Source organism: Lolium rigidum, chromosome 3 (assembly GCF_022539505.1).
Source record: "Lolium rigidum isolate FL_2022 chromosome 3, APGP_CSIRO_Lrig_0.1, whole genome shotgun sequence".
Lineage (NCBI taxonomy): Eukaryota > Viridiplantae > Streptophyta > Magnoliopsida > Poales > Poaceae > Lolium > Lolium rigidum.
Genome location: NC_061510.1, coordinates 53,621,249 through 53,639,140, shown reverse-complemented (window position 1 = coordinate 53,639,140; position 17,892 = coordinate 53,621,249). Strand labels below are relative to the sequence as shown.

The 17,892-nt window shown below is 45.5% G+C and overlaps 2 protein-coding genes across 2 annotated transcripts; both read right to left on the bottom strand.

Moving 5' to 3' along the window:
- Positions 1-2,421: 2,421 nt before the first annotated feature.
- On the bottom strand, positions 2,422-7,767 carry LOC124696112 (adenylyl-sulfate kinase 3-like). The gene is made up of 7 exons (XM_047228887.1): positions 7,584-7,767; positions 5,906-6,046; positions 4,604-4,753; positions 4,410-4,528; positions 4,253-4,337; positions 4,084-4,130; positions 2,422-2,850 (listed from the first exon to the last, which is right to left on the bottom strand). The coding sequence occupies exons 1-7, from the start codon at positions 7,765-7,767 to the stop codon at positions 2,752-2,754; spliced, it is 825 nt and encodes a 274-aa protein (XP_047084843.1). The 3' UTR covers positions 2,422-2,751.
- A 2,564-nt stretch (positions 7,768-10,331) lies between these two features.
- On the bottom strand, positions 10,332-15,068 carry LOC124701615 (mitochondrial outer membrane protein porin 5-like; the record flags this gene model as incomplete). Its single annotated transcript, XM_047233707.1, is given in 6 exon segments — positions 10,332-10,918; positions 10,997-11,205; positions 11,288-11,374; positions 11,459-11,569; positions 14,839-14,906; positions 15,010-15,068. Coding segments are annotated over 6 exon segments (834 nt in total). The 3' UTR covers positions 10,332-10,611.
- Positions 15,069-17,892: the final 2,824 nt, after the last annotated feature.

The window sequence follows — 17,892 nt, the reverse complement described above, 5'->3', positions numbered from 1 at the left end:
ACGGACTAGTGCAGTAGAGGCTTACTAGGGACACCGTGTTTATTTATGAAACCGCACAAGTATTATGTTTCTGGTTAATACAATTCTAGCATAGAGTATAAACATTTATCATGAATAATGAAACATGATAATAAAAAAATCATTATTGTATCGGGGACATATTTTCAAATGCACTTGATTTTGGCCGACACGGAAAGCTAGCGAGAGGGTAGCAAAGTTCCTTGGAATTTTTACCTCCCGATCGCGTCTCTCCCTCCTGGGTCACTCCTCCCCTGAGTTGCTCCGGAGGCGCACACCCAATCTAGAAATCCCCATCCCCGATCTCGGCTCCACGGGCTACGTTGCTGCCGCTGCTGGCAGCGGTGGCGCCCATCCCATCGAAGACGGGGGCTAGAGAGGCGCTCCATGGGCAGAGGTGGTGCGCTGGCTAGGGGTGTATGTAGGTCGGCCCGGCCTAATGTTCTCCATTGGAGTGGCGGCGTGGAGGTGTTGTCGCGCCACCGGGTACGCGGTGCTCCGATCTGATTTGGGCCTCAAGATCGATCGAGGCCAGTGCGGACGCGCGGGGATGCCTTCTAGTCTATGGCCATTCTGGAAGGGAGAAAACTTGTGGCACGGGGAGGGGGCGTGGGTTGCTGGTCTTGTGAATAAAGGTGGGGTGACCTTGCTGATTTCGGAGAGCCAAGTTGTCGATCTGCTTCATGTCGACCTCCTTGATCTAGACCTTGTCGGCTTTTGGTCTACCTATCGGAGATTTCCGATGATTGGCGCATGGCACCGCCGGATATCTAGAGCGGTGATACGATCATGCGCGCCCTTATCTTCATCCAGTGAGGTTTCATGAGGGCATGGGCGCATGGCACGAAGACTTCTTATGGGCATATGGCTTGAAGCTTTGCTTTCTTGTCGGTACGATGGCACATGTCTAAATAAATATAGTTTTCCATGAAATTAATAGAACTGAAGAAAATCATGACGGCTGTGGTTGAAGATTTGTGATGGCGGAGAGATGCATTGGTTGCGATGAAGACTATGCATAAAAAAAAGGTGTGTCAGGCCCGGCGTCGACCTCTACCCTAGTGTACGCTCGCCTCGGTCGCCCTGTTCAGGCCGCGAGCCACTACGCCCAACTCTCGCCAAATCCTGGACCGGCATTGACCTTGCGGGACTAAAATGTTAAACTAATCAAACTTGCCTCGTCAACCACACGCAATCCGCGTTGAATCCCGTCTTGCACTGCTGCACACACCAGCAGCGCATGAGGTACGATACGACCTCTACACATCGTCGTCAATCCGGCGTGATAGAAGGAAATTCACTGGCTGCTAGCTAGTGCGTGTCGAGCGATAAAAACGTAAGGTCAATCCAGTCGATTTTCTGCATCAGTTTCGTTCGTCGTTCGGATCTGAAAAGACTTTGACCGTAGCTACGTAACAAAACTAAACGTGAGGCGGCCATGCGGTGATCGCCGCCGTACGACGTGCTCCCTGTTGACTGTGTACCAGTTCTTTTTCTCCGTTGTTGTTCAGTTACAGCCGCAAATTTTTTTCGTAAAGACAGACACCGTCGTCTACGCTGTGCAACCAGCCTGGAAGTGAAAGCTAGAGTTCAGAGCTTCAGAGGGAGAGTAGAACACTTGTTTGTTTGGTTCTTTCTTTTTGACACTCGCAATGCTTCTTTCTGTTTACTAGTTAGGTAAATTTGGGATGGACTTGTTGTTGCACTGCGTTGTGATCCGTGCCCCCAACCTCACAAGTCAGCACCAGCACCCGTACTCCATTTTTTTCGTTTCCGGGTGAAAAGTGGTCAGAACTCGGGAAGAAATTCAGACCTGAGAGCACGCGCATGTGATCTGAACGAAGCTTCGGACGTCACCGGCGGCGGGCGAATGGCGAGCCCACTAATCAGGGGTAAGCAACTTTGCAAGTGATCATGTCATCCCGCCCGATGAATAATGGTCGGGGGTCAAAGTAGGATCAGGTGTTGGTCGGCTCTACTGGCATCAGATGTGTGTAGGACGTCCATTTCACCTATGCCTTTGCGGCTCGCTGTCTCGGTGCTCTCACTGCTTTGGTGCTCATGATTGTAGATCGCAGGAGCGCGGTTGAGGATGGCAGGAGATCAGATTATTTACACTTGAAAAACAGCATGATCTCAGAAGATATCGATGCTTAGTTGTGATGTGAATGTATAGCAGTCAGCGACGAGCTGAGGACTTTTTTTTTTGTAACAAAAGACTTTCGTTCAGCTTGTTTCCAAATGGTATAATAAACTGGAAAATTGACAGCAGTAAGGTGTCCCTAAAAGCATGACAAACATATCTGTATGAAGGTGAGACAGAAGTAACACAAACACATGGCTGGTGCAACATTTTCTTCTCACAATTTTAACTCCGAGCTAAGAAAATGTAAATGTACAGTTTATTTGTATACGTCAGAGACCCAGAATCAAATAATACATCACCATTTCACCAAGAATCAGCAAACGACTTTTACACCCTCCTAACCAAATAAGCAAGAGTTCATTTTTTTTATAGCACAAATACACAAGAAACGAGTAGCATATAGTAATAGTAGTTAGGACAATAAAATTAACAAATGGATGTGCGTCCCTCTCTTCATGAAAAGGCAGCTTGTTGCTTCAATAACACCTCTTATTCGGGACCAAATGGATCGTACCTGTGTCCATGAGTTATGGACACAGAAGAATAAGATCAATCTTCTCAGATATACTCCCTCCGTTCAGATATAGCTAAGCCTGCAAATATCCGTTCTTTTCAAGGTAGAACAGAACTTGCATGGCCATTGCCTTGGGTGAAGGGCACTCCCCATCTTCCATCTTAATTACTATCTGTAGAAGATCATAAAAAATCGTTTCAGCTTTTAAAGCAGATGAATATATTGAGAACTGAGTGCTAACTCAGCGGCAGGGCTAGCAAGTGCGCAGCCAGCCCACTGGTGTTCGAATCCCCACCTAGCAGTAATTTCGCTAGGAGGGGCAGACTTTAAACCGGGTTATCATCCTAGCGTCCATCCACAGGGAGAGTCTCATCCTACCTAACAACGTATAGCCAAGGGAGGGATCATTCCCCCATTGGTCAACATTTAATCAGATGAATATATTTGAATTTTACATGGTGGAAGTTGCAGTAACAGATGAAGGTCTTAAGGGTATCGTTGAAAGCTGATTGATTATCTAGGCTCTAGCATACTGGATTTATTCAAGTAAATGAGTGGTTCAGCTGTAACCTACATGAGCTACCAACATGTATCCCAGGTTCAAAAAATAAGTTGGACTTTCCATACAAAAAAAGAAAAGAAACAAGTACAGTTCTATTTCTCCAGCTTAAATGAAACAATCAAGAGCTGGCAAATCATTAAGTCTGGGACTGGATGACATCCCATTATGCATTAGCGCATAATAAAATACAAAATGGTTGCTTATATCATCTACTAAGTAATCAATATTGGACACATTGACATAGGAAAATACCTAGACTCACTAACTATTACTCGACTTTAAAGTTCTATATTTTGCCATGTATTCACCAAATAAGAATTAAATGGAGTTAACTGTGACAGATAAAGAGTACATCCGATAAAGGCGACCAAACTCAAGGGAATTGTCACACTGGAGCATCCCACAAAAACCTATCACTCAACACTGGAGATATTACCAAGAGATGATTCACCCCGAAAGGTATATTTTCCAGCACAATAACACATCCAGTACTTCGGGGCAGTATCCACTCCTTTACTAACACTAAGTGAAAAGCCTGGTGACCCAAGTCAAGTTCTTCGCCTGACTAGTTGTGCAAAATTAGCACGGCCGACAAATTGTTCAATTACAACTATGCATTGTGCATGAGATCTTTGGAATCAGTTGGTCACCTATCCCCCCGCCCCCAACCCACCCCATCCCAATGATGTTCTTATATGCTGGGTCGACGAAAATGGTTAACACCTTCGGCACTAATGCCTGTTCAGAGAAGATGAAATGTCTTTTCCTTTTAGGTTTGAATTTTCTTCCTGGTTAATCAAAAAATGAAGAAAGCAGGAAGGAGGGGTATGATGAAAAGCTCACCTCACTATTCACTGGTGATTCGTATGGATCATCAACTCCGGTGAAGCCTGTTTGTCAAAGGCAATGCTTAAAGCGTAAGAAAGTCTTGTACTTTCAGCATGGAAGTTCTTTTAGTTGGCGTTCAATGCATTATAACATGAAACTTAAATGTTCAAAATCATGCCCATACCTTTAATCTTTCCTGTGCGTGCAAGCTTGTATAAACCTTTAGGATCACGAGCTTCACATAATTCTAGTGGCAAATCCATAAATACCTATAAAGCTTGTGTGTGGTTAGACGGGGTTAACATTTTACGAGGCTTCAAGGAATCATAAGATAGGCATACCTCAATAAATCTAGAATCTGGAAGTAGAGCTCGGCATGCATCACGGTCTCTCCTGTATGGAGATATCAAACTAGCAATGCATATGGTACCAGCATCTGCAAAAAGTTTTGCAACTTCTCCTGCACCAGAAAATAGGACTGTAATTGAAGTACAAAACTGTTTATAATGAATGAGTCTTTTTTACCAGAACTTACCAACTCTGCGTATATTTTCGGTACGGTCTTCTGCCTTGAAGCTTAGATCTCGATTCAGACCATGTCTGAGGTTGTCACCATCAAGGACATATGTGTGGTGGCCTCTGCAGTGTAACTCCCGGCTCAATGCACAGGCAACGGTGCTTTTACCTGACATGAAAACATGGTACGTCCTTGTGATGGCTTCCTTAAGTGTTAGATACTTTTGAAGCTACAAGAGAACCAAGATATTCCTAGCGGTGGTTCATGATAGACCAAATCAGCTGAAACATGTTTTACTTTTAGATAGGAGAGAAGCTCATGAGCCAACTCAAAACCACAGGGTAGGTAACAAAACCTGTACCATATAGGTTAAAATCAAACTCGCAGGATAATATGGTGCTAATCACTATCCAAACCATTATCTACCAAAGGAAAAAATGTTATACGGCAATGAAAATGGATTTCAAAATGAGTGACTAGTAGCAAAGTGAGAGTGAAGATCATGTAATGATGGACAATATAGTGAATATCATGTACTTGTGATGGCTTCCTTAAGTGTCAGATACTTTTGAAGCTACAAGAGAACCAAGATTTTCATAGCGGTGGTTCATGATAGACGAAATCAGCTGAAACATTTTTTACTTTTAGATAGAAGAAAAGCTAGGAGCTAACTCAAAACCACAGGGTAGGTAACGAAACTAGTACCACATAGGCTAAAATCATCATCCAAACCATCATCTACGAAAGGAAAAATGCTAGTATACGACAGTGAAAATGGACTTCAAAATGAGCGGAGAAGCAAAGTGAATGAAGATCATGTAATGATGGAAAACACAGTGAAGATCATGTACTGATGCCAGTGCAGAAAAATCGACAGTTATGAGAAGGTGGTACCTAAGCAGTGTACCAATCTGTAACTTATGTCAACATCAAGGACCCAGCTGCCTATAGAGCAGACACCAAACTAATATGAGCACAATCACTCACAGTAATGGCCTATGGAAGAAGTTTCTAGATTGCGTGAATGCTGAATTCTGAAGCTTGATTTGGTCAGACATGCCAGATTAGATGAAAATGTCTCCTCAAACTAATATGGAAACATCTCTAAATAATTGTATATCTATTGGTTAAGATTGAATGCTAAAAGTAAACTGTCAATTCTTCGGTTGTAACACCAAATCAACAAATTAATCAGAAGAGTAAACACCATCATAACAGGAAGAACCCATTTTGACGAAACAGATAACTGTGCCAAGATACTTGACCAACAATGTGAAAAAGTAACACCACGTGAAAATCAAGAAAATACTGCAAATATACCTGAACCACTGAGTCCTGTGATCCATATGACACATCCTTTTTGCCCCAGCAATTTCTGCCTCTCAGGCTGTCCGATTGGGCAATCATGCCACAGAATATTAGTCGACTTCCCAATGTTTGACATGACAGGCTTCTCTTGCACTGATAATGGGTACCAAGAAATGGTTAGTGTGACTCTGTTCCTGTTGTTGATCAAACCCATTCCCAAAGGAGTGAACATAGCAAAGGACAAACTACATCAGAATAACCAAGCCGTGCAGTTTTCGTACAACTTTTGCCTTCACATTATTGCCTATCAACTCAAAGTGTTTGTAGAATATACTCCAAACATTAACACTAAAAGGAAAAGACTACATTTTCCCATACTTAGCATTCCCATTATAGCTACCAATCTTGTCCATCAACCAGCCACGTTTTAAAGCTTTCACTTAAAGATCATTTTACCCTCATAATAATCTAATAAAAGATCCCGAAATGGAAACATTAAAGCATCAAGCCGGGGAAGAACTTTTCCCTAGCCCGAGAAGCTTCCCCTGTAGCATATATGGCACACAATGCGTGAACTCAAAATTTTATTTCAAGTTCATAATAACTACTCTGTTTAAGTAGATTAATCCCTACAACAAACAATTGTATTGCTACTGGTTTATCTATACACGAGGTACTAGTACATGACTTGGACCCATGGGACCAAATGTGGCACGGGCAATTATGCCGAGTTCCTTCTTTCCCTCCACCGAAACCAACTAGTGGGAGAAGCATAGCTAGTAACATCACACATCTCAAGGTATTTTGGTGACATGGCATGCTAATAAATGAAGAAAGAGAGTGAGGTGGTAACTACTTCCTCCGGATCGGTTTAATAGGCGCGCAAGCAATTTAAGGTAAAGTTTGACCGTTGAATTGGTCAATGAAATATAAGTTATATATCTACAAAATATAAACCATTAGATTTGTATTTAAACAAGGTTTCCAATGATATAATTTTTGTAACATATATTATATATTTTACTGATCAAAATAATGGTCAAAGTAATTTTTTGAACAACGTGCGCGCCTGTTAAACTGGTCCGGAGGGAGTAGTTATGTTACCATAACATCACACACCTCAAGGCAAGATGAGTTTACAACATAATAAATGATACAATGCATGACACCACATATAAGTTACTACCCACTGTGGAATTGCATGCACTAACCAGTTCAACCAAAAGACCGATCTAATGGAGGAGGGCTAGGCAATTATATTCAACACCCACTATAAAGGTAGTAACCTAAACTAGTAACATGGCATATGTTACTAGTCTAAGTTACTCTCCACTATGACCAGTCTAAGAGCATTGCTGTCAACTGTGCCACTGGCTCAAATGAATAAGTTCTACTACAGTAGTAGTTCCATACATATTTATTTCCCTAGTGACGTGCCATTGTCCACAACACCTTCAACTCTATCCATACGCCCCATAATATGAACGTTCTAGTTCAGTACACCACGGAACTAAGGCTGCTAATAAAGCAGCAAGTGGATAAGAGGACACGATAGACGTAACTCCTCCTATAGCCACCAGATTCCAGTCTCACCACCCCCTCTTGGAGATTCCGGATTCTAGCGCGACTGAACCGAGACAGTGACCCCGCAGCAGCCAACGCCCAAATGGGAGGAGAGGAGATGCCGAACCTGGGCTGCCGGAAGCTTTCCCCTGGCGGAGCTGCTCCATCCCGCTCCCCCCGCACCCGCCGTCGCCGCCCAGCGCCGCCACGACCGAGGCGCGCGCCGCGTGCTTCCTCCGATTCGCCGGTGCCGGTGCCGAGGGCGACGACGCGCGCAGGCGGAGCGCGGGCGGGAACGGGAGCGAGGACATGGTCAGGAGCGGGGCATTGCGCGGGCGGGCGCGCGCTGGGATCTGGAGGGTAGGTGAGCGGAGTTGGCGTCGGCGGCGGCGGAGGGAGTGGGCAGCGCGGGGAGCTGACGACGGGTGTGGAGGTGGAGATGGAGGAGGATCAGCAATTCAGCCAGCGCACAGCCTGGCCGCGTGCGGGGTGCGTGATGGACGACGGGTTAGTTAGTTTATTCCGTACGGAACAAAAATAAAGCGGTGCCGTTGGCACAGTGCACATAACCAAGTAATCACGACCTGAAATTAAGGGAGACCCATAATGAAATCGTAAATCTGACATAATTTCTGAAATATAGTAGTAGGTGGTGTGGCTACACCAAACAGTGAAGCAGCTAAGAGCATGTCTAATGGAACCCTTAAACCCTTATAGCTATAAGGGTCGAGAATTGGCAAAATTGGAGGGGTTGGAGGTGTGAAAAACAGGAGGCATTTAGTGGAACCCTTAAACCCTTAAATTTTGAGGGTTGAGGCAAATAGTGGAACCCTCAAACCCTTATAATTTAAGGGTTTGAGGGTTCCACTATTAACCCTCAAACTCTCATCACAATATCATTGCACATAAACACAAATATCATCACAATTCATCACAATTGTCTTCCAAACAAACTAGGAAATGAAGATTATAGATGCATGGTTTAATAGTTTACATCACAAAATCATCATCTCCCCCTCTCATCGGCACCATCACCAAAAAATGCAACACGGCGCCATCTCCTCCTCCTCTTCCACCATGGCGCCATCAAGCACCTTCATAGGCGCCGGTGGTGGAGACCTCCACACCGCCATCACCACAACCACTCATCGGAGTGTCACCTCGAAGAGAAGAGGAGGCCCTACGGAACATCCTCTTCCTCGCCGCGATGTCCTCCTTGTAGTCCTTCCACCACCTCAATTGGTCTTCATCCATGTCCTTTTTGGACATCATCATGTGCTCCTTCTCTTCCAACATGAGTTCTTTCCATGCCTTTGCTTCTTTCATTGCAAGCATCCTCTCCTCCAAGTCGGCCTTGCGAGCCCTTTCTTCGGCCTTGCGCTTGGCTTCTTCACGCCTTGCAAGCATCATGAGGCGTATGCCGACGCGGGGGCGGGCTCCATGGCGGCGGAGGTGGGGGCGGGGGAGGTCGAGGGGGTGGCCGCGGGGGGTGGGGGCGGGGAGCTCGAGGAGGCCGCGACGGCGCGCCGGCGGCGAGCGAGAGGCGCGGGCGGCGCGGGTCGCGCGGGTGGCGGCGGCGGCGGCGGCGCGGGTGGGGAGGGCGCGGCCCGGAGGAGGAGGTGGGAGATGGGGGAAGAACACTCGCGCGCTCGCGCGGGACGTGTACGGGTTGTGGTAGGGGTTGGCCCCTCCAACCCTTACTGTACGAGTCGGAGCACGGGTTGGGGCCTCGACCTCTAAATTTTTTTACAGATTTAGGGGTTTAGGGGTTCCACTAAATGGCATTTGGACCCTAAAATCTGTAAAAAAAAAACGGTTGTATACAGATTTAGGGGTTCCATTAGACATGCTCTAACCACACAAGGCCACCACCTCCCACGCATACTCGCGTGTCACTTGATCACAAGGTTGAAGCTAATGGAGTCCCATAACCGATCCATTAATCTGACCAAATTTCTGGTAAGGATAATATGCGTGTATATAAATCTTAATCAAATGTTAACTGGTAGCGTCTGTATAAGTATGAGTGTCGAGATACATGTGGTTCTCGCCAGATCTTGGCAGCTACAAAAATTCCAGTTGGCAGCGATGGCACGCTCACCGAGGACTACAACAATCGATATTTATATGTCCCTATTTATATCTACATCGAGCGAATGTTGCGCTTGGCTCTATATTATTTCCTTTTATCCTTATCTTAACTCACATGGAAACTGCAATGGTTTCTATACCTTAATCTTTCTATTATCTAGACCTAGTAGTCTTATATTAGTGAACGGAGGAAGTAATTTTTAACTTGTTACACTTTTGTAGCTCCTACTACCGAAAAGAAGATAAATCTTCTTTTTTTCGAAAATCAAACTATGTAAAGTTTCACCAAGCTATAAAAAGAAGCCATTACATTTACAATACAAATCCAATGTTGCCAGATGGTATAGTTTTTTTGAAAAACTGGTAAAACCTTACATTGCATTAGTTCTGAAAAAAGTTACAGCCTTACATTTGCTAGTATCTAGTAACCTCTCACATATGGCTCAATTTTCCCAAGCAATAGCATCGTTTTTATACGGCTTTATTCTATGGTAGAAACGAAGTTGACGGCTAGCAAACACGACTAGTTGTACTGAAACTAAATGAAAATCTTGAAGCAATCTAGAATTTAAACTTGAATGCTACTCAAGCCTCACATTTGCTTTCGCAATAACTACCAAAGATTACTTGTCAACTAATCCTTATCGCCACTATTGGTGTCTTAGAAACGGAACAGGCTACTGTGAAAGAGATGCTGCAAAAGAAGTGATACATAGAAAGGATGAATATATATCCAAACAAGCAGTAAATCTCACCGAGTGGTAAAATGAACTAACACGGCATGGAAAAATCACATGTAGCTTCGTCATGAAGCAGACTACTGTGAAAGCTACTCAGCACTCACAGCAGAAAGAAACAAGCTTCATAAGTCTCCCAATGACAGGTATTTTCATCAACAGACCAACACATCAAGGTAAAGGCCGATCGATCCTGCCCACAGGGGGTACCAAAAACCTTGAGAGATTTAACAGAGCAAGTTGGAACAAATTATTGGCCGTAGCTTCCCAAAAAACAATCAAAGAATCCGGAATTCAACTGTCAATCATCAATCACTAATGATCTGATCAGGGCTTGAGGGCGAATGTGAGGCCAAACTTGGGGGCTCTGTCCAAGGCCTTGGTGTCGAATTCACCAGAGATTGTCAAGAGTGACTTCGGTTTAACCTCGTGCTGGAGAAGAGCAGCAAGCGTCCCAGTGTTGTTGAGCCTTGCCTTCACGGTTGTCTGAGGGTCAACTGTGTACAGGCCACCAACAGTGAGTGCGTTCTCGTTGGCTGAGAGCTTCCGGGTAAATTCAGCCACAGCTGAAGCCTTCTGCTTCTCATCAAGGTGGTAAACACCTGACACTTTAATGGTGTCACCTTTGTCGGCCCTGTACATGTTGGTGCAATGCATCAATGCTAGTTTCAATCTTGATTAATGAAAAAGTCACAATAAAGCAAGAACTTACAGAATGAATGCAGCATGAAATTCTGGCTTGGTTACACCTATCCCAGCACTGTACTTGGTGAACTTCCCTGAAGAAGTGTCAAACGCAGCTTCTCCACCGACGGCAAGTCCTTTAGGACCTACTGCTGCAGAAAATTCAACCACAGGAGAGGGCTTCGTGCCAACAGCAGTAGCCAAAGTTGCATTCTCATGGAAGTATTGCAGCTCCACCTGTTAAGAAAAGAATTCAGCTCATGGGCTATTTTCAATTAAGCAACAGAAATGACAGCCAAAATATACGAAATTATATTACCTTCCCAGAATTGTAGTCAGGCAGCTTGACAGATGTCACAAGCTTTGTTGATGGCAGGACATCCAAGACAGTCAAGGTAGTAGAGACCTGGAAATATAATATAAAATGTGTTACAGCTAGGCAAAGGCTACAAAGAGGAAAACAGAAATCTGGGTATTAGAAGTCACTAACATTTGACTGTGTATCCACTTTAACATCAACAAGAGTATTCTTGTACTTGTACACTCCGGCGACATCAAACGAATAAAGCCCTCCTTTCTTCACAGCTGTGGAAGTGAGGGCCTGGAAAATTTAAAACAAAATACATGACACACAGGTTCACCGAGGGCAAATAAATTCAGATAACAGATAAGTACATCAGCATTATTATTGCAAATACAGGCAAAGGTAGCGAAACAGAGATATACAAAGCCTAATCCAACTTGAACAACCAAACCGGACAGCTATCCTCTGTTACATCGGTACAAGATACGATGGGCGATTTTCATATCAGTGGTAGATGGGTGCATAGGAAGTACATAATATAACAGCATAATCAACGCATTCCAAATGCTAGTTAAATACAATGATTGCTGTAGTTCCAACAAACTACAGGGTGGCACAATCATTAAAGTGACCAGAACTGAAGATGGAATTACTTTGCATTTTAACTTGGCAATATTGATTGCACAGTGCTTATAACTTCCTAATGTGGAGAATGGACTATTGCTGATCAACTGAAGACAAGTTACCCAAATAAAAAAGGGAATCGCCACTTGCGCAGTTATTGACTTGATTATACTTGGTAATTAAACCATATCATTAAAACTTTTTCAATTTATCAAATGTTTCATACTCAATGATCCAGTCAACCGGAAAAAATGCAGAGAGAATGAGCATTTGGTTTGCTGAGAAACTAAAACTATTGAAAGCCACAGCGCATATGCATATGCAGGGAGCCGCAACGGCAGCGCCTTGGATGTCCCTATGCTTGGCGTCATCGTCCATGTCTCCTGGATATGTCGCCCGCCGCTGATCCATTCTGCCGCAACTGCTGCTTTGTTCACACCCACCGCTGTTCAAATCTGCAGCTGCCCACGGCTGCTCCTCCTCGAGAGAGGCAAGAAGTTTTAACCCGAGGAGGGGATTTCGGATCTTGAGGAAGAAGATAATCGAGGAGGATTGCAAATTATTTATCAGGCTTCGGTTATAATTGCTGGCGGTGAGATGGGGCAAAGATTTAAAACCGGCTGGAATCCTTCCTGGGCTGAAGGGAACTAGAGCGTTTGAGAAGGACATGGCAAGGAATGAATATAATCAACACCCTAGCAGAGATGAACACACATGTTGCACTGTTACAACAGTTCTTTTATGATTCTACATACAACTAAAACATCTAAGTATTGAAGTTTTATCCTACAAGAAACCTTTTACTGCAGCTAGCATCACTGAAAATAAGAATTGAAGAGATCAAGTTATGAACACACAGAAAATGCAGAGGGGCAGAAACCGTATAAGTAGTCTGCATAACTGTCAAAGTGTCGTGATGAAAATTTGGATATCTTAAATGCGAAAGTGTTAACTCTCTTAACAATTTCAGAAAAGAGCCATGTGTGTGTCGATCTGACCCTTCCACCGACCAGAGGTTTGCAAGTGAAATAACCGTAGATAGACTGAGGACTGAGAGTGAGATTAGACTGCAGAAATCACATGACCAAAACAAAAATGCTGATAAATGTTGTGTCACACATCTAAACTTTTCCAAAGGGATGTTTCAGAGCATTTTTTTTTTTGAGAATCAGCTGCGATTTTGTTGCATCATCGAAGCATCCAAAACAAGAGAGTTCACAATGCATTGATGTAGTCATATCTAACCATGGCATAAACTAAATTACGTCTCAAATTTCTTTATAGATATAACATGTTTTTCATCTCGGAAACTAAGCGCAAACATTGTAAGCCTTGATTATCCCCAAATTCCAGTGGCAACCATCAGGACAGTAAGACAACAAGGAACCAAACAGTGAAATCACTAAAACTGTCGAATCAAGGACCAGGTCTACTGCTTCGAACACTTGCATAGCCTTCATAAAAAGGGGTAGCAAATGATCATGGCCGCAAAAGAGCCAACACCAAAGTACGCCAACTGCAGCGTCACAGCAACACCGCCTGTTCTAGAAGGCATCCCCATGCGCAAGTTGAATTTGATGGTCTTGTTCACCCAATCAACTCCGCCCACCAAGTACCTGCATTCCTCTACAAGGATACTACGAAGCTCCCATCTCCTGTCAGGCCACCACACAGCTAGCAACGTGTAGGAGTACCAAACGCGACCCAGATTCCCATCCAGCGTACTAAGAGCATCTCCAACAGAGGCTCTAAAATTTGGCGCTGTAAAAGTCGTTTACAGCGCGCTTCATCCGGATACAGCGCGCGAAACCGACCCGAGCTTCAGCAGAGGCTCTATTTTACAGCGCGACTAAAAAGCTAAAAACGAGCCCTTCGCCAGAGGCTGTAAAATAGAGCTCCACAAACAGGTTTCTTCAACATACATACATCAAACAAGATTAAACAGCCCACAAATAAATCTGAAAAAATCAACTAAATTTCACAACTCTAAACAGGCCACAAATAAAAGAGAGAGAGCAAGCTAGTATGCACTCGAGGCCATTCACGCGGCCGCTGCAATCAATCTAGCTAGCAATAGCAATGCGCACGCGGCCGCCGGAATTGATCTAGGCAATGCACGCGCGTGGCCGCCGAAGCAACGATTAAGCAGCAATCAAGCAAGGCGGCCACAGCAAGCAAGCGGGAGGCGAATCTCGAGCTGGCTACGGCGGACGCCCCGGGCAGGCGAGCGAGGAGGGCCGCGACGGGCGGAGCTCCGAGATGCGGGGGCCAGGCTAGGCCGACGGAGCTCGACGGAGATTCAGCGGAGGTGCGCGGAGGGCGAGGCGAGGCCAAGCGCGGCTGCTCGATCTCCTCGGCGTCGCAGCGAGGAGGGCCGGGCGCGGCCGGCGGACCTGCTCGTCGCGCAACGCGGAGAGGCAGGCGAGGCGAAGACGTTTCACGGCAGTTTTTCTTCGCGCGGTGGGAAGAATCGTGGTGCCAGTTTACAGCGCGCGCTAGTCGGCGCACCAGATATACAGCTTTCGATAGCGCAAACTACCGCGCGCACTAAAATATTTACAGCGCGACCTACTTTACAGCTTCTGCTGGAGGGCGCAAAATCACGTTCGGCGCTGTATATTGACGGTTTTTTTAGCGCGCGCCTAGTTTACAGCCTCTGTTGGAGATGCTCTAACATGTGGAATTGTGGATGCAACGGAACTAGAGAGATTGTAAGCATTGTTAAGTCGTAGAAGACCCCGGAGAATCCAACCAGCGAGTCAGCGGCAGCAGACGATCCACATCTACCACGCATCCCACGAGGCGGGTCTATCGCAAGGCTGAAGCACAAGGCAGAGGTAATCTGACTACTGCTAGATCACGCGGGTTACGGCCGCGCCAAAGGCGAGCGAGCGCGGCGCCGTGGGAAGGAGCGAGCGGGATGGGATCGGGGGGATCCTTACCACTCCGGAGGAGCTGACGCTGGACACGGTGAGCTTCTGGTCGTAGGTGTAGTCCCTCGTGAGCAGATCTGCAGATCACAAGACGCAGGTCAGACTGGCCAGGTTAGAGAGATGCGAGGGAGAGTAGGAGGAGGAGGCGGGTGAGGGGTGGGGAGAAGGAGATGGATGTACCCTTGGCGGACTTGCCGATGTTGGAGAAGAGGCCGGGTCCCTTGGCGGCCATGGCGACGACGGCGGCGGCGGGTTGGGCGAGGAGGAGGGAGGAAAGGAGAGGGTCAGAGATGCCAGCCAGCGAGTCCCGTTCCGCCACTAGTAATCGTGTGTGCCGTGCGACGGAACAGACGAGAGGAGGCTATCCGGAGCCCCCAGGCCGCACGATCTTGCGATCCAACGATCGTACGGGTCGGGATTGTTCTTTCGTGAGCAAAGCTGTAATTTAGAGAGAGAATGTGATCTCTTCCAACTGGATTTGTTGGCGTTTACATTACTTTACTCTTCTATTGTTTGAAAAATAATGCTCGTTTCGATTGTACTGAATTAACGACGCTTGACATGAATTGGAGGAAGCACATTATTTTACTCTAATCTTTTATGACGAACGGTTACAAGAAGATTTTCGAGTGGAGATTTTTGGCTCATGGAATCCCGTGATCATGTTGTTTTAAAGAACATTGAAAATCATATTTACGAGTTTCAAAAAATTATAAATTCGGATGTAGCTAATGATGTACGCTATAAACGTGCAAAAATGTCAATTCCAAATACTTGGTAATATGAGTTACACAAAAATAACTCATAATTTTTAAATGAAGAGATTACTGATGCCCATGAACCAAAGACACTTTTCGAATTACAATATATTTTGGATATTTTAATGTGGACTATGTACAGATTGACATGAGTGAAGAAACACACTGAAATGCATCTATATAATTTTTAAAAAAGCTAGAACATCTAATTATTTTAAACTGATGCCATTTTTCAATACTCGGCAGAGATACAGCGCTCCCCCAAACGTTCTTCGTTGCTTGGACGGCAGGAAAACAATGTAAATAAAAATGAGCAGCACGCCAGCACAACTCATGTGCTGAGCCATGCCCCACATGTTGACAGCTCCACACTGTTAGGAAATAATACATGTGATCAATTGTGTATGAGAGGGATGCCTCCCAGGAGGTGTCTGTTGGGGAAGAGGTGTCTCCCCAACGCACCCCTTCAGTATGTATATAAGTGGATCTCCCACATTGCAATGAGATAAGTGAATCATTTGATCCATTCATTTGTGTCTCTTCTCTCAATATTACAACACGTTATCAGCACGTAGATTCTGCCAAGAGCATTTGGGCTCATCGTTTGATGCCGGCGCTGCAAATCAATGATGGACATACAGTGAGCACACAAGAGAGATCTGTGTCCGTCGTGTCTCATGCAACCGTGCAATGGGATCGAAACTGCCGTCCCAAAAATGCATGCGGACCGCGGCGAGGACAACTTCTGCAAAAAACTGCACGTTGAACACGGCCACGACGACTCTCCGGCGCTCGGCGACATCGGCGTTGCTTTTCCCGATGGCATCTAAGGCAGCGACCGGGGCTAGCACGCGGCGTGCCCTCCTTCAAAAAGGCCGGGCGGCCGGCAGTTGTGGTTCTTCCAAGCCAGGGCATGACGGACGTTGTGCCTCAGCCCAGCGACGGCCGCGGACGCGATTCTGGCCGCACCCTTGCGACGCGTGGTTGCTCGTGGATGTGGACTTCGCCGGCGATACGGTGTCGTCCAGCCGGAAGCGGAGGCACGGCTAGCGCCCAATGTGTAGAGGCACGAGGGGGCCTGGCCGACGCCAACGACGGCTCAAGCCTATGGCGCGGCCTAGTCCCGGCGCCGGTGGCGCGGCCTCTGCCCCGTGGACGACGACCGGCGGCCGACGGTGGAGTGCCCAGCAGCCACGGCCGAAGGGGATCGTGGGGGAGCGGTTTCTGGTCGGAAACGACGACCGTCTTCCCCCACCCTTATCCGTTCCAAGGCAGTGGGTCTGGGCTGGCCAAACCAGCCGAATGGGCCAAGGCCCAAGTGCTGGGCCGCCTGAAAAAAAAAAGCAGAATCGGAAAAAAAGTGGCCTCAACCACTGTATTGGGCTGTTAATTCGGCCTAGTATGCCATATTTTTCGTTTTCTCTTTTCTGTTTAAGCTTCATAGCTTGTTCAGTTTTTGCATATATGTGTTTGTTGGAAATTTCAAACATCGGCGACGCCGAGAGCATCTCCATCATTCGAATAGAATATGGAATTTGCTTGCAAATTTGGAAAACATCAGGTAGTAAAGTGTATGACACTTGCATAACTATGTCAAGTTTATACTTGTCAATTAGAAGGTAATTGATATGTGGCATCTACTACTTAACTGTAGATTATGCACCGTTACCTTAAGGTCTAAATTATGTCATTATGACCCCTTCAATTTTGCACACAACTTATGGATTGCATGATGGCAACGAATTTATTTCGTTCACAACTGCGAGGTCTACACCACCATGTGGTGATTACCTTCAATGTGTTTTAGTTAACACAAGGTTGGAAAAGCTCCATAAGAGTGAGGTCTACACTACGTTGTAGTGATTACCTCCATGTGTTTCAAGCAAAAAAATGAAGGCGCAATAGTTATGGCATGGTATCATAGCAACGAAATAATTTTCGTTTAAAACTATGATGTCTACACATCTGATGACTATCTTGATGAAGTTTTTCCAAATGCTTCGCAACTTCATAGCATTTGTCATTGGTTGTTGTGACTTTAGTGTCACGTACTCCATCAAATGTGGAACCAAGACATTGGCGACGATAACATCGCCATGTTATGCTATGAAGAGAATTATGCAAAATACTTGCATAATTTGGTGATTACCTTTCACGCAAACACAACTTATGAGACACCATCATAGCTACGAATTAATTTCCATGCACAACTGAGAAGTTTAACACCATTTTGTGGTGATTACCTCCATGTGTTATAAATAACATAAGGTTGTGGAGGCTATGATCGATGAGAATGTCCATAAGA

Bases quoted from the DNA above. Each gene is read 5' to 3' on its own strand.
- LOC124696112 (XM_047228887.1), bottom strand. From the start codon at position 7,767: ATGTCCTCGCTCCCGTTCCCGCCCGCGCTCCGCCTGCGCGCGTCGTCG. The intron at 4,754-5,905 runs GTATATTTGCAG...TTTTCATGTCAG, and splicing joins CACAGGACTCAGTGGTTCAG to GTAAAAGCACCGTTGCCTGT. The intron at 2,851-4,083 runs GTGAGCTTTTCA...GATCTTCTACAG, and splicing joins AATCACCAGTGAATAGTGAG to ATAGTAATTAAGATGGAAGA.